At 40.2% G+C, this 15,438-nt stretch overlaps 1 protein-coding gene across 6 annotated transcripts in view; it reads left to right on the top strand.

Moving 5' to 3' along the window:
* CBFA2T2 (CBFA2/RUNX1 partner transcriptional co-repressor 2) overlaps nucleotides 1-15,438 on the top strand; it is a 162,008-nt gene that overhangs the window by 106,862 nt on the left and 39,708 nt on the right. For 5 of the 6 annotated variants that reach the window (XM_055266463.2, XM_055266462.2, XM_063633745.1 and 2 more), the window contains exons 2-3: nucleotides 9,368-9,511; nucleotides 13,804-14,045. In XM_055266463.2, coding sequence (XP_055122438.1) covers nucleotides 9,368-9,511; nucleotides 13,804-14,045 — 386 coding nt within the window. Of the gene's footprint in view, nucleotides 1-2,208; nucleotides 2,229-9,367; nucleotides 9,512-13,803; nucleotides 14,046-15,438 lie in introns of those variants that run through there. The other variant, XM_055266468.2, reaches the window with a different exon arrangement.

Here is a 15,438-nt window from a genome sequence, read left to right as displayed (position 1 = left end):
CATATCGGGGCATCTGCCCCGATATTCACGTAGGTTCTTTTCTATTTTCCTTAAGCATCAGCCAGCTTGAGAAATACAGGGACAGAGTCCAAAAGAGAAATTTTAAAGCCGTGCGTCTGGGGGAGACATCACATGTCGGTAGGTTCCGTGATGCCCCACAAGCTGCAAAAACCAGCAAGTTTTTATTAGGGAATTTCAAAAGGGGGGGAGTGTGCGAATAGGTGTGGGTCACAGACATCAAGTACTTTACAAGGTAATAGAATATCACAAGGCAAGTGGAGGCAGGGCGAGATCACAGGACCACAGGATGGGGCAAAATTAAAATTGCTAATGAAGTTTCGGGTACCATTGTCATTGATAACATCTTATCAGGAGACAGGGTTTTGAGATAAACCGGTCTGACCAAAATTTATTAGGTGGGAATTTCCTCTTCCTAATAAGCCTGGGAGCACTATGGGAGACTGGGGTCTATTTCACCCCTGCAGTCTCTACCAGAAGAGACAGGCGCACCTGGCGGCGGGGGGCTGTTTATAAGCCTATACCTCCAGGCGCGTATTCTCTTTCCCAGGGATGTTCCATGCTGAGAAAAAGAATTCAGCGATATTTCTCCCGTTTGTTTTTGAAAGAAGAGAAATATGGCTCTGTTCCGCCCAGCTCACTGGCAGTCAGAGTTTAAGGTTATCTCTCTTATTCCCTGAACAATTGTTGTTATCCCATTCTTTTTTCAAGGTGCCCACATTTCATATTGCTCAAACACACATGCTGTACAATTTGTGCAGTTAATGCAATTATTACAGGGTCCTGAGGCGATATACATCCTCCTCAGCTGACAGGATTAAGAGATTAAAGACAGGCATAGGAAATCACAAGGGTATTGATTGGGGAAGTGATAAGTGTCCATGAAATCTTTACAATGTATGTTTAGAGATTGCAGTAAAGACAGGCATAAGAAATTATAAAAGTATTAATTTGGGGAACTAATAAATGTCCATGAAATCTTCACAATCCACGTTCTTCTGCCATGGCTTCAGCCAGTCTCTCCGTTTGGGGTCCCTGACTTCCCGCAACAGTCTCACTTCATTGCCCAGGCTGATTTTCCAGCTTTTTAATCAGTTATAGCAGAAGTCAGTAAACTGTGGCCCACTGTCGGCCAGGCATGGTGACTCACGCCTGTAATCCCAGCACTTTGGGAGGCCGAGGCGGGTGGATTGCCTGAGCTCAGGAGTTCGAGACCAGCCTGGGCAGCAGGGTGAAACTCCGTCTCTACTAAAATACGAAAAAATTAGCTGGGCTCAGTGGCATGTGCCTGTAGTCTCAGCTGCTTGGGAAGCAGAGGCAGGAGAATTGCTTGAACCTGGGAGGCGGAGGTTGCAGTGAACAGAGATGTCGCCACTGCATTCCAGCCTGGGTGACAGTGAGACTCCGTCTCAAAAAAAAAAAAAAAACGGTGGCCTACTATCCATTTTTGTGAATAAAGATTGATTAGCACACAGCCAAGCCCATTTATTTGTATATTGTCTATAGTGTGCTACAACAGAGCAAAAAAAATGTTTACTGTCTTGCCTTTGGCAGGAAAAGTGTCCTGATTCCTGAGCTATAATAATGATAAATTAATTTTCCAGTATATGTATAAACATGGAATGTAGAAAATTTATTTTTTCTATCGGTGTTAGTACATGTTAAAATATTAATTTTGTTTTAATTGTGCTCAATCTTCTGTCTTCAAAGGTCCTTATAAAATACTTTCTGGTAATTTCCCTCTTTTTTTTTTTTTTGAGACGGAGCCTTACTCTGTTGCCCAGGCTGGAGTGCAATGAATGACATGATCTTGGCTCACTGCAACCTCCACTTCCCAGGTTCAAGTGATTCTTCTGCCAGCCACAGCCTCCCGATTAGCTGGGTTTACAGGTGCCCACCACCATGCCTGGCTAATTTTTTGTATTTTTAGTAGAAATGGGGTTTCACCATGTTGGCCAGGCTGGTCTTGACCTCCTGACCTCGGGTGATCCACCCACCTCAACCTCCCAAAGTGCTGGGATTACAGGCGTGAGCCAGTGTCCCCAGCCTCTGGTAATTTCTTTTCTTTGAGTCCTTATATCTCCATTTTTGTTGAATGATAAATTGTTTGTCATTATAAACAGTTGTTCCTGGCCATCTCGGCATATGAAGCCTGCATGTTATTAGGAAGTTGGATGTGTTGTCAGATTTGTGGCAGAGTTACAAAGATGGTAAATGCTCATCCTTAAGCATGTACTATGTCCATAATCAGTTTAGCCAACTTTATAAGGCTATAAATGTAACAGTAATTTTGATGTTTCTTCCTCCATCTTTAGCAAGTTAGAATTATCACTTTTGGGAAGTCTCTGTGTGTGTGTGTGTGTGTGTGTGTGTAGTAATTTTGATGTTTCTTCCTCCATCTTTAGCAAGTTAGAATTATCACTTTTGGGAAGTCTCTGTGTGTGTGTGTGTGTGTGTGTGTGTGTTTGAAAGTCGTGTGTGTGTGTGTGTGTGTGTGTGTGTGTGTGTGTGTGTGTGATGGAGTCTTGCTGTTGTCCAGGCTGGAGTGCAGTGGCACCATCTCAACTCACTGCAACCTCCAACTCCTGGGTTCAAGCAGTTCTTCTGCCTCAGCCTCCTGAGTAGCTGGGATTACAGACACCCGCCACCATGCCCAGCTAATTTTTGTTTAGTAGAGACGGGGTTTCACCATGTTGGCCAGGCTCGTCTTGAACTCCTGACCTCAGGTGATCCACCTGCCTTGGCCTCCGAACGTGCTGGGATTACAGGTATGAGCCACTGCACCCAGCCTGGAAATTCTTACCATATGACAATTACACATTCAGAACATTTACCTATCCTTGGCAGTGATTGAAGAGAGACTATGGTCCAGGAAATCTTTTCCCTGATTTTTCCTTCAGCTGTAATACCGCCTTTTGGGGCACTATTCAAACTATATCCCATGGGCTACCTGGAGAGCCCATGTAGCCTTTCCAGCAAACATGTTAACATTGTATTAAGACTTGCCTGGCTGTCATACATGGTAATGTTCCTATTTCTTTATTTTCCCAGTACTGTATGTCTGTCTTTCCCATAAGTGAGGTACCTCCCTACCTTCATCTCTGAACTTCCCTAAGGCCTGGCAAATCCAGGACAGTCAAGTAGATTGGGATCTGGATCCTCAAAATTCAGGACCAAATTATTGGAAGTAATCCAATTGTTCATTGACAAGGGATTGTTTAAATCAACTATGGTACCTCTTCAAAGTGTATTATCATACTGTTTTTTAAAATTGTGGAATTAAGAATTCCAGGACATATTGTGATATTATAAAACATAGAACCAAAAAAAAAGGAACATTATAATTTGTATGTGGTATAGATTAGTTGTCTATTCCTGCATAACAAACCATGTCAGAACTTCATGGCCTAAAATGATAAGCCTCCCCGCTCCCTTCTGTTAGTCTGATCCACCCACCTCAGTCTCCCAAAGTCTTGGTATTACAGGCAGGAGCCACCACGCCCAGCCTGAGAGTCTGATTTTTGTTTTTTGTGGGGTTTTTGTTGTTGTTGTTGTTTTGGTTTTGTTTTTGTTTGTTTGTTTGTTTTTAGACAGAGTCTCGCTCTGTCACCCAGACTGGAGTGCAGTGGCGTGGTCTCAGCTCATTGCAACCTCCGCCTCTTGTGTTCAAGCGGTTCTTCTGCCTCAGCCTCCTGAGTAGCTGGGATTACAGATGTGTGCCACCACGCCCAACTCATTTTTGTATTTTTAGTAGAGACAGCGTTTCACCCTGTTGGCCAGGCTGATCTTGAACTCCTGGCCTCAGGTGATCCGCCCGCCTCAGCCTCCCAAAGCGCTGGGATTACAGGCGTGAGCCACCGCGCTCATCCTGGAGTCTGATTTTTTTGTAAAACAATGGATTTAATGGCTTCCTTGGCCAGCTTCTTTGGAATGATCAGTGTTCTTGTCATTATAGGAAAGATCTCTATATGGATCTTTATAGATAGATCTAATATAGAAAGATCTATATTCTGCACATTTTCTCAGTCATGATAAACAGGAACACTTGACCAAATCTTCTACCCCACACAGCATAGATAACATCTCAAACTCGGTAAACTGTTATTCTAATAGATTTTTTTAATTTTTATTTTATTTTATTTATTTATTTTTTTTTTTTTTTTGAGACAGAGTCTCACCCTGTCACTCAGGCTGGAGCACATTGGTGTGATCACAGCTCACTGCAGCCTCGACCTCCTGGACTCAGGTGATCCTCCCACCCCAGCTTCATGAGTAGCTGGGACCACAGGCATGCGCCACCACATCCAGCTAATTTTTTTGTTGTTTTTGGAGAGATGAGGTCTCCCTGTGTTGCCCAGCCTGTTCTCAAACTCTGGGCTCATCCTCGTGTCTAGCAATTCTCCTGTCTCAAGGTGGTTTGGATTACAGGCATGTGCCATCGTGCCCAACCATAATTCTAATATATTTTAAAATATGATTCAAGTAAAACGTGAGAGTATCTGCTGTATACCCACCATTGTTATATCCATTATGATACCCTTCATATAACTCTATGTTGAATTATCCCCAGGGACAGATAAAGAAAACCACTGTCACACAACTAGTGAGTGATGGAACATTCTTCACATCAGGCTCACCGTTTGCCTCAACGTGCTTTCTCCTAGAGACCTAAATTTTTCTTCTTTCCAGTTGCTTGGGAGTAGCCTTTCCCTTCAGATAACCTCATTATTTTCTTATCTCATATTTACACCTCTGCTCTTTGCCAGTCTCTAATTAAAAAAAAAAAAACTCAAAAGCAATTTATAATGATTTGTAAATACCCTTGATTGTGGGCAGTTTATCATGGAAGATTCTTCTCAAGTAGCACGTTTCTGGGATGTCAGTCAGTAATACAGTGGTTCCCCCTTACCCACATGGAATATGACGTTCCAAGACCTCCGGTGGATGCCTGAAACCATGGGAAGTATTGAACCCCACATACATTCCTTTTGGACTATAACTGAGCCTATGAGATGCAACAGCAAAACGAGCACAAATGTCTTTTTCCTTCTTACAGTAGATGTCAGCAACCTCAGCATAGGAATTTTTTCTTTCCTTATGAAGTCAAGAACTTCCACCTTTTCACTTAGTACTTTACAGCTTCACTTTGGTGTATCCAAATTGCCAGCATCACTCCTCTTTTACTTTGGGGCCATTATTAAGTAATATCAGGGTTACTTGACCACAAGCACTGCAAAACCATGACAGTTCATCTGATGGTAACCAAGATGGCTACTAAGTGACTTATGGTCAGATAGTGTATACTCCGGACAAAGGGATGATTCACATCCCAGGTGGGATGGTGTGGGATTTCATCACACTATTCAGTACGGTGCTCAATTTAAAACTTATGAATTGTTTATTTCTGAAATTTTCCATTTAATATTTTTGGACCTTGGTTGACTGTAGGTAACTGAAACCGTGGAAACTGAAACTGCAGATAAGAGGAAGACTGCTGGGTGTTCAATGTTACTTTCCTGTGGAGCTACGGAATAGTTCTACTCTTTAGTTTCATCTTTGATTCTTTAAATTCCTATGTAGGAAAAAATATCACTGCCATCACACAGAGAACTGTTTATTACTTTTTTCTTTCATCTGTTTTCTGTTTTCAGGATATCATTAGCAAATTGCACACAGTGAAGAAATTATTCAGACATACTTTTCCATTTTGACTCATCAAGTTCTTTGGCTTCCCATGGTTTAGGTGTTGAACCATAAGTCATTTTGGAAATACATGCGGTCATATCTGGGTTTTGTTTTTTAATATATACACACATATATAGGCATACATGCATTTATTTTAATACATATATACAAATATATTCAGAATAATCAAAACACAAACTCATAGGGTGACTAAATTGTCAGTTACTTTGAATTTAAAATTGAGTTTAAAATAATCAAAACACAAACTCATAGGGTGACTAAATTGTCAGTTACTTTGAATTTAAAATTTAGTTAGACCTTATGACAAAACCAAGGGTTATTTTGACTTCCTGGGACTAAATCTTTATGGCTGTTTGATATGCTAAGCAATGGTGTTTATGGACTCAAGCCACAATTGAGGGAAAAGGATTTCTTCTTCTTCAACTCTATTTAAGGTTCTCCAAGATTGAAGAGAGTTCAATATATGGTTGATTCTTTAATGGGATCCAGCTAGAATATAGCACATAAATCATTTTCATAAAAATTCAAAAAGGAAGTTACCATAACTAGGATGACATAAAGGCATGTCATAGCCTTCTTCCTACAGGGACTTACTATAATCCTGTGACCCCAAGCAGAAGGTTAAAATGCCTACTTTGGAACATACCCTTTCCCATCATCTGAGCAACTGCTGAATTTGTCACCTTGTAAACCACTTGGATAGATCTCACTCCATGAAGGGCATTCATGCCACCCAGCTTCCAACAAAAATACCACTTTACATTGTGCCTGGTGATATTGCAGCTATTAATTCTTGGATCATTCCATACATTATCTCTGAGGTTCCATGGATAAATCGTTGATAGTATACCCATTTTCCACAGAAAACAGATGTTAATGTTAACTTGGTCAAGGTCAGATACCTAGTTAATAGTATGTCCAGAATTTGACACCAGGATTTCTGTCTTCTAATCATCATTCCTGTTTATTAAGCACCGTCTTTATGCCTTGCAGTGATTTAGGCATCATCTTTAATCATTACCTGTTTCCTGACAGGTAGATCTTACTGTCATTCATTTTACATATGTTGAAAATGAGGCCTAGAAAGGTGAAATGAATTGGTGAAATTCACTTGCATTGTAACAGAATGAGAATTCACACCGAATATCTCAGTCTTCATACCTGTGTTTTTTCTGCTTCATTCACTTGAAACATGAAGAAAACACTAGTGTTGTAGGTTTTGGGTGATGAAATGAAAAGTATCAATCTGTAAACAGTTCTCTAGCAGCTGGGTTTGGCCCACTATCAAAGCTTTTGGTTGGTAAGAGCACAGAGTTCAGCGTTCTGCAGTTGGGCTGCTCTAACTTTTTTCTTCTGCCAAGTGCTGACTGTTAAAACTCATCTCACTGCTAAGCCTTCCTCAAGTCTTTGGCACCCTTGCTATAGAGCCAGGTGGTCTGAAGAAAAGCTCCCTCTAGGTTGTTGCACACTGTACACAACACATTACAGTGCGAGACAACTGTCAGTTCCTTCCTTTCCTTCTCCCCTACCCTTCCAGAAAGCTGGGCCCCAGATGGAAGAGCTGGAAATGTGTCAACTGTTCTCTGAAGGGCATTGAGAAAATACTGTCAGGAAGAAAAGGCAATCGCAACAGCTCATTAGTCCACTAATCAGACAGGACAACCATCAATTTCAGAAAGAAAATGTCCTGAACAGAGAGATGGGAAGGGCTGGCAGAGTGTTGCCCACATGGTTCTGAGAACTGTACATTTTTGTCAGGGGATTTGTAACTTGGGGGCATTGCTTTCTTGATTGACTTTATTATATCCCTTTCCCAAGTGTGGCCACTGCAAACTGAAGCATAAAAATGGTATTTGGAGATACTTTTCTCCAAATACCATTGTGTCCCATCAGTGCACAAAAATGTTCCTTGTTGCCAGGATTGTGATACTCTTGTATGTATTGTCTTTATAGCTGTGCTCTCACAGAAAGAAAACTTGGACTTAACCTTCTTATTTGAGCCTTTGCTCCCCATTTTTTGCACTTTAATTTGAATTCAACAGTTATTGGAGAATGAATGCCCGGTACTTAAGTGAAAAGCTAGGAACATAGCTCAATTTAAAGGTGATTATGGTAACCCTGGTCGTATTATTAACTAAGTATGTAACAAGTTCTCTTTGATAGGGAAAAATAACTTGTTAGATATATTAGAATATTACTCATTGGTATCAAGTCTGATTCCTATTAGCTCAGACCTACCTAATTGCAGCATCATGAAGTTTATCTAATTTATCTTTCTGGAATTTTGTTGCCATTTAGTATTATCAAACAGCTGCCTATTATTAATTGTTCCCATAGATGAAGTAGCCTCTGCTTCATGTAGAATCAGCTCTACTTTTTGTCTTTTTGAACAATATATAGCATGAATGACATTAACATGTTTGAGGTCAGAGAGGTTGACTCCCTCTTTTTTCCTACTTGATGTAGTTGATATGTATATATATAATTTAGTACATCATTATTAATGGTGATTTTTTTTTTTTTTTTAAGACAGAGTCTTGCTCTGTCACCCAGGCTACAGTGCAGTGGCATGATCTTAGCTCACTGCAACCTCCGCCTCCCAGGTTCAAGCGATTCTCCTGCCTCAGCCTCCTGAGTAACTAGGATTACAGGTGCCTACCACCACACCCAGCTAATTTTTGTATTTTTAGTAGAGACAGGGTTTCACCATGTTGGCCAGGCTGATCTCAAACTCCTGACCTTAGGTGATCCACCCGCCTCTGCCTCCCAAAGTGCTAGGATTACAGGCATGAGCCACCGTGCCCAGCGTATTAATATTGATTTATATACAACTGATTGATTTTATTTTCATGTCATGCAGTTGAGGCCTAAGTCTAGATAGTTCCCATGTTAGCTTTTTTCCCCCTAATAATTTAATTCATTTATAAGGAGAAGTTAAAAAAATGCATTTGAGGTAAGCTGTATTTGTAACCTGGTTTCTTCCTTTCTCAGCCACTATCTAGAGACTGCTAACTTTCAGTTCACATCACCTCTTGACCTTGTTTCCTCATTTTAGTTCCTAGGGTTGGAGTAACAAAGTACCACAAACTGAGTGGCTTAAGGCAATAGAAATTTATTCTCTCACAGTTCAGAAAGCCAGAGGCCCAAAATTGAGGTATCAGCAAGGTTGATTCCTTCCCGGGGTTTCAGAGGACAAATGTATCCCCTTCTCCCTCCTGGCTTGCTGGTTGCTGTCACTCCTTGGCACTCCTCGGTGTATAGATGTGTCACTCTAGTCCCTGCCTCTGTCGCCACTTGGCGTGACTGTCCTCACATCGGCTTCCCTGTATGTATGTCTCTGTGTCTGTGTCTTATCCCTTCTTTAAGGGCACCATTCAGATTGGATTTAGAGCCCACCCAGACAATCTAGGATGATCTCCTCCTCTCTAGATTTTTAACTTAATGATATCTTCAAAGACCCTTTTGCCAAATCAGGTAACATTCACAGTTCCAGATGTTAGGACATGGACATATCTTTTAGGGGGTCGCTATTCAGCCTATTATACCAAGCAGTCCTCTAGGGAAATATGTTGGTATTTCAAATTGTTGTCTGTTTTTGCAACCTTTTAGAAAACCTAACCTTCATTTCTCTGATTCTCTGCAGTTGGTCCTGAGAAAAGGGTGCCAGCAATGCCTGGATCGCCTGTGGAAGTGAAGATACAGTCCAGATCCTCACCTCCCACCATGCCACCCCTCCCACCAATAAATCCTGGAGGACCGAGGCCAGTGTCCTTCACTCCTACTGCATGTGAGACCTCTTAGTTACTTATGTTTGTAGTTCAGAGTGACATTTAGATCTAAGCGACTGACTCGCATGAAGCCTTCCACATGTATTATTCAGTGCTTTCAAAGTGCTATTGAAAATATAGACACAGATATATATTTCTGGTTGTTTCTTTTATAAATTACTTATACCCTCTGAGAATAATACTTAGCTTATTTGGATATTTAGTTGTTTAAATATTTTGTTTTCATATTCTTTGGCTAGTAACTATTTTTATTTCTTTGACTCTAACAATAATGAATTTAAATTATTATATTACCTTACGGGATTCAAAGTAAGTTTTCTAAAATTATAGAATTAATTCTAAAAATGTTCCAGTGCTGTCATGGTAAGACTTTTTACAAAAGAGAATATTGTTGTATTAGTTTACTAGGGCTGCCATAATGAAATACCACAGACTGGATGGTTTAAACAATTTATTTTTATTAACTTTTTCACAGTTCTGGAGGCAAGAATGTAAAGATCAAGGTATTGGCAGGTTTGGTTTTACCTGGGCCTTGTAGATGGTTGCCTTCTTGCCATATCCTCACATGGTCTTTCCTCCATTTGTGTGCGTCCCTGGTGTCTCTTCCCTGCCTTTAAGGATAATAATCATATTGGATTAGGGACTACTCGTAATACCTCTTTTAACCTTAACGAACTCTTCAAAGTATCTCCAAATATAGTCATATTCTGAGGTACAAGGGGGTAAGACTTCAATGTATGAATTTGGCCAAGGTTCGGGCAGAATTCAGTCCATAACCATTATGTTAGCTAATAATATAGGTAACAATATATTCAACTTCACTAACCATCAAGGAAATGCAAACTAACACCCAATACAGTACCATTATACACCCACCAGGATGTTCAAAATGATACCAAGTTTTGGTGAGGATGTATGGAGCAACTTGAACACTCATACAATGCTGGTTGGAGTGTAATTTAGTACATCTTTTGGAAATTGGCAGTTTGCACTAATGCTGAATTTCCACGTGCCCTGTAACTCAACAATTTCAGTCCTATATATCTATAATCACCAAAATAACCCCAAATAAACTAGTATACGTACATGCACACAAATGTCTTGATCTTCATTTGAGTTCTACCTTTTCATGCACATGCTGCCGCCCCCAGTTCACTTTGACACTCTGCACATCTTTTGCCTGTAAACCAAAATGTACTGCTATTTTTGGAATGCCCAAAAAGTATCAGAGCACTGAGCTAGATGCTGTATGTATTGTTTAAATGCCATTCATTACACAAGCTTGCACACTGTCCTTGCTCAAAATTTTTTGTTTTGTGTGTTTATTATTTTAAAAGGCAAGAGAAGAGAATGTAGGATGTACAGCTTTAATTGGAAGTTTATTATTTTCCAAAACATTTGAAATTGAGTAGCTGGTAACTGCAGCATTCAGTTTGAGCCAGAGTGAATGAAAAGAAGTGTGATATCCCTTTTCTTAAATTCTAATTCCTATCCCAAAGTTGAACAGCCCTAGACATATATACTATCTTGAAAAGAAACAGATTTAAACCTCAGCCATCAATCAGATTTCAAGATACACCAATAGGTATATGTATATACAAATTCAGCCCTTTTTACTTCCATATTTGGCTGCTTGGCAGTGGTTGTGTTTCATTTCAGAAAATGTGATCATACATTTTTTACTAAAGAGACTACGAAAAAGCCTTTCTATACATCAGAGTAGCTAAAAGCATGGTAATGTGTTATTTTTATTGGTTCCTTCAAAAGGGAGCAACTTTCCAATGGCAAGTGATCTTTCTGTGAAAACAAAGAAATGGCGGACTATTGCAACTAATTTTCTGGATTGCTGAGGTTGAGTGTTCAACTTTCCTTTCAGTAGATTTACTAATTTCCTTTAGTGGAAGACACAAGAAAACTCACCCCTTTTCTCAGCCCATTAGTCTTTTATGCAGTGAATCATTCAGCAGCATTTTCCTCAACACTTACCCTTTGCTGAACAAAGCAAAAATATACACTGTATACACAGCTTATAAAGCTTAAAGTATGCACATATGTATAGTGTGTTGTGTTATTAATAAGTGAAAATCTATTAAGGCAACACAAATATAGAAATAAACAAGCATAGGCCAGGTGCAGTGGCTCACACCTATAATCCTAACACTTTGGGAGGCCAAGGAGGACAGATCACTTGAGGTCAGGAGTTCGAGACCAGCCTGGCCAACATGGTGATACCCTGTCTCTACTAAAAATACAAAAAATTATCTGGGTGTGGTGGCACGTGCCTGTAATCCCAGCTACTCGGGAGGCTGAGGAAAGAGAATCGCTTGAACTCAGGAGACGGAGGTTGCAGTGAGCTGAGATCAAACCACTGCACTCCAGCCTGGGCAACAGAGCAAGACTTGGTGTCAAAAAAAAAAAAAAAGTAAAATAGTGGAAGCACACACATAGGCAGCACAGAGATGTAGTGAATCCACTAAGGTTACCTTCAAGTGGAGCAGCAGCAGCAGCATGTGTCAAAGAATGCTCCTTAACAGAGATGATACCTGAACTGTATGGGATGAAGAAGAGCTTGCCAGGTCAAATTTGAATAAGGTGCAGTGTAAGAAGAGGGAACAGAGATGGTTAACTGACTGTGACTGGCTTAGAGGAAGTAGTAAAGAAGTGGAAGATTTTTTATGATTAATAAGTTTGTTTTTGGCAAAATATGATTAAGTGTCTTTTTTCTAAGCTAGGTAAGGATTAAATGATTGGCTCTTTAAACATTGCTTATGTCTTAAATTGTTTCTTATGTTTTTAGATAAAGTTTCACTTTTTTTTTTTTTTTTTTTTGAGACAGAGTCTCGTTCTGTCACCCAGGCTGGAGTGCAGTGGCGCAATCTCAGCTCACTGCAAGCTCCGCCTCCCGGGTTCACGCCATTCTCCTGCCTCAGCCTCTCCAAGTAGCTGGGACTACAGGCGCCTGCCACCACGCCCGGCTAATTTTTTTTTTTTTTTGTATTTTTAGTAGAGACAGGATTTCACCGTGGTCTGGATCTCCTGACCTCGTGATCCACCCGCCTCGGCCTCCCAAAGTGCTGGGATTACAAGCGTGAGCCACCGCACCCGGCCAAGTTTCACTTTTTTAGTTTTTTAAGGCTGGATGTGATTAAGTGAAACCATAATGATACTTAGTTACTAGATAATTTAGATTTTTACTTGATGCCAACAAGAACGTAGCTCAATGACAGGCACGGTGGCTCATGCCTGTAATCCCAGCCTCTGGGAGGCCAAGGCAGGAGGATCACTTGAGCCCAGGAGTTTGAGACCAGCCTGGTCAATATAGTGAGACTCCCTTATCTACAAAAAATTTTTAAAAAATGAAATTAGCTGTGCATGGTGGCATGTGCCTGTAGTCCCACCTACTCAGGAGGCTGAGGTGGGAGGACACCTGAGTCCAGGAGGTCGAGGCTGCAATGGGCCAAGATGGTGCTGCTGCACTCCAGTTTGGATGACAGAATGAGACCCTGCCTCAAAAAACAAAACCATAGCTCTAGGGTTGATTTCAAAATTAAAATTTTCAAGAAATGACTATTATGAACTAAATAGGAAAACTGTAATTAATCACATGTATTATAATTTGAGCAAAAATGTAGGATGGGAGTGTCCTGCATCGAATCAGGAAGATGCTTTATTGAACGACCAAGGGTTTGGCAATATTAATCTAGCACTGTTAAAACAGAGAGTAACTGGCTCTAACGGACATGAGTATTCTGGATGGCCAAAGAGATAGGTACCTTATTGCAGGAATAAGTCATTAAATCAGTAGGCCTAAAAAATATCCCTCATATTATCGTAACTCTTTTTTCTGGTGTCTTGCTCACATGCTACCTTCTGATTGACTGCTTAGTGTTGTGGGGACCTTGAAATTGGGAAGGAGATGCGACGTAAAAGATGTGCATGAGTATCCCATCACTGGAAAGATCTGTTGGCCCAGACCCATCTCAAGCACTACCTGTTGCAGGAAGTCTTTCTTAAAACTACCCACCCCTGCCCATGGCACCTGTAGAGTTAGATTTCCCTTCTTATTGCTCTGGGAGCACTCTGCTTTCTTTTTAACACTCCAGTGTTACTCTGTTACCATTTTTATCTGACAGCAATCTCATTGAGGACAGAACGAGTTTTGCATACTTTTATAATATGTGCTTTACAAAATTCAAATGAACAAACGAAGGAAAACACAAACAAGAAAAAATGAACAAAGGTTCCCTTGTTTTGCACGTAACCTGAGTCTTTCATTTTGGCTTTCTTTTAGTAAGCAATGGAATCAACCACTCTCCTCCTACCCTGAATGGTGCCCCATCACCACCACAGAGATTCAGCAATGGTCCTGCCTCCTCCACATCATCTGCACTCACAAATCAGCAGTTGCCAGCCACTTGTGGTGCTCGACAACTCAGCAAGTTGAAACGCTTTCTTACCACTCTGCAACAGTTTGGCAATGACATCTCCCCTGAGATTGGGGAGAAGGTGCGGACTCTTGTTCTTGCACTGGTGGTAAGTACAGCCTCACTGTTGTTCTCAGCTGCCTAAGTATGTGGCTCAGGTCCAAAGTGAGCAGAGAAGTTCTAGATATTTCTGCTCATTTTCAAACCCATAGTAATATGGCAAATGCTACAGACTAGACTAGTTATTGAATAACGTGTATAAAACTGTTTAAATATAGGTTTCTTTTCTTTCTTTTTTTTTGAGACAGGGTCTTACTCTGTCACCCAGCCTGGAATACGATGGTGCGAACACAGCTCACTTCAGCCTTGACCTTCCAGGTTTAAGCAGTTCTCTTGCCACAGCCTCCTGAGTAGTTGGGACTACATGTGCATGCTGCCATGCCTAGCTAATTTTTTTATTTTTGTAGAGATGGGATCTCTCTATCTTGTTCAGGCTGGTCTCAAACTCCTACCCTCAAGCAGTGTGCCTGTCTCGGCATGATGTTTAATTGTAGATTTTATATCAGTGCTTATCAAAGAAACAATCGATAATGTTTACTTCTTATTTAAGGTGTTGATTTAATTCCAATAAGCAACTTTGGATTTTTCTTAAAACTGGTCTCAACAGGGCTGCTGGTGTCCAACCAAGTTAATGCAAGGTTTTGTAATTTAATATATTCAGTGCTTAGTGCATTGTTTCCAAACCAAGGAGAGTAGAGAAGTAGCAAGTTTAATTTTCAAAACAATGATTTCTAAAATTACAAGTTACATGGCCTAAATAAATACTATCAAAATAAATAGTATCAAAGGGATTGCATTGTTCAGCTCCTCGTGCATATAAACTTGCTTAAGAATTTGCAAGGTACACATAATTTTTCTTTCTTTCTATACTGCACGTGGTGAACCCGTGGCATAAAGGAGTGATTTTCTGACATTGACAACTGGGTGGGGTTTTATTCTCAGTGTTTATAAGGGAAGTACTGCCAGTTCCCAATGTTTCTAATTGAATTTACCTCCAGTAAAAGCATTCTGTGCTCCTTTGTGTATGTTAACCCCTTTATATGGGATAAAAAGATGAATCACAGCACTAATCCTTGAAGCTGCAGCTCTCCAAGTGTAAATCTAGGGACCCTGAAGATTCTCCAGGATCCTTTCTGGAGATCCAGAAGGAGAAAACTATTTTCATAATATAGCAGTAGACTAAATGCAAAAGTAGATAGAATACAACTGGCTTGTATTCTGCTAGATATTAAAGAGACTTTCTATTATGCTAGATATTAAAGACTTGCAAAATGATAAAACAGTGCTACTCTTCTTACTGCATTTATTCTGGAAAATACAGATTTTAAAAATCACACCTCAGTCTGTACCAATATAGTTATTTTTTATTTTAATTAAATTCTCAGCTTTAATTTCTGATATGGTAATGTCAATAAATGTAATCCATATAAATTAGAGGAATT

Source organism: Symphalangus syndactylus, chromosome 24 (assembly GCF_028878055.3).
Source record: "Symphalangus syndactylus isolate Jambi chromosome 24, NHGRI_mSymSyn1-v2.1_pri, whole genome shotgun sequence".
NCBI classification, from domain to species: domain Eukaryota; kingdom Metazoa; phylum Chordata; class Mammalia; order Primates; family Hylobatidae; genus Symphalangus; species Symphalangus syndactylus.
The sequence above is the reverse complement of the archived record's forward strand: the minus strand, read 5'-3'. Positions and strand labels throughout refer to the sequence as shown.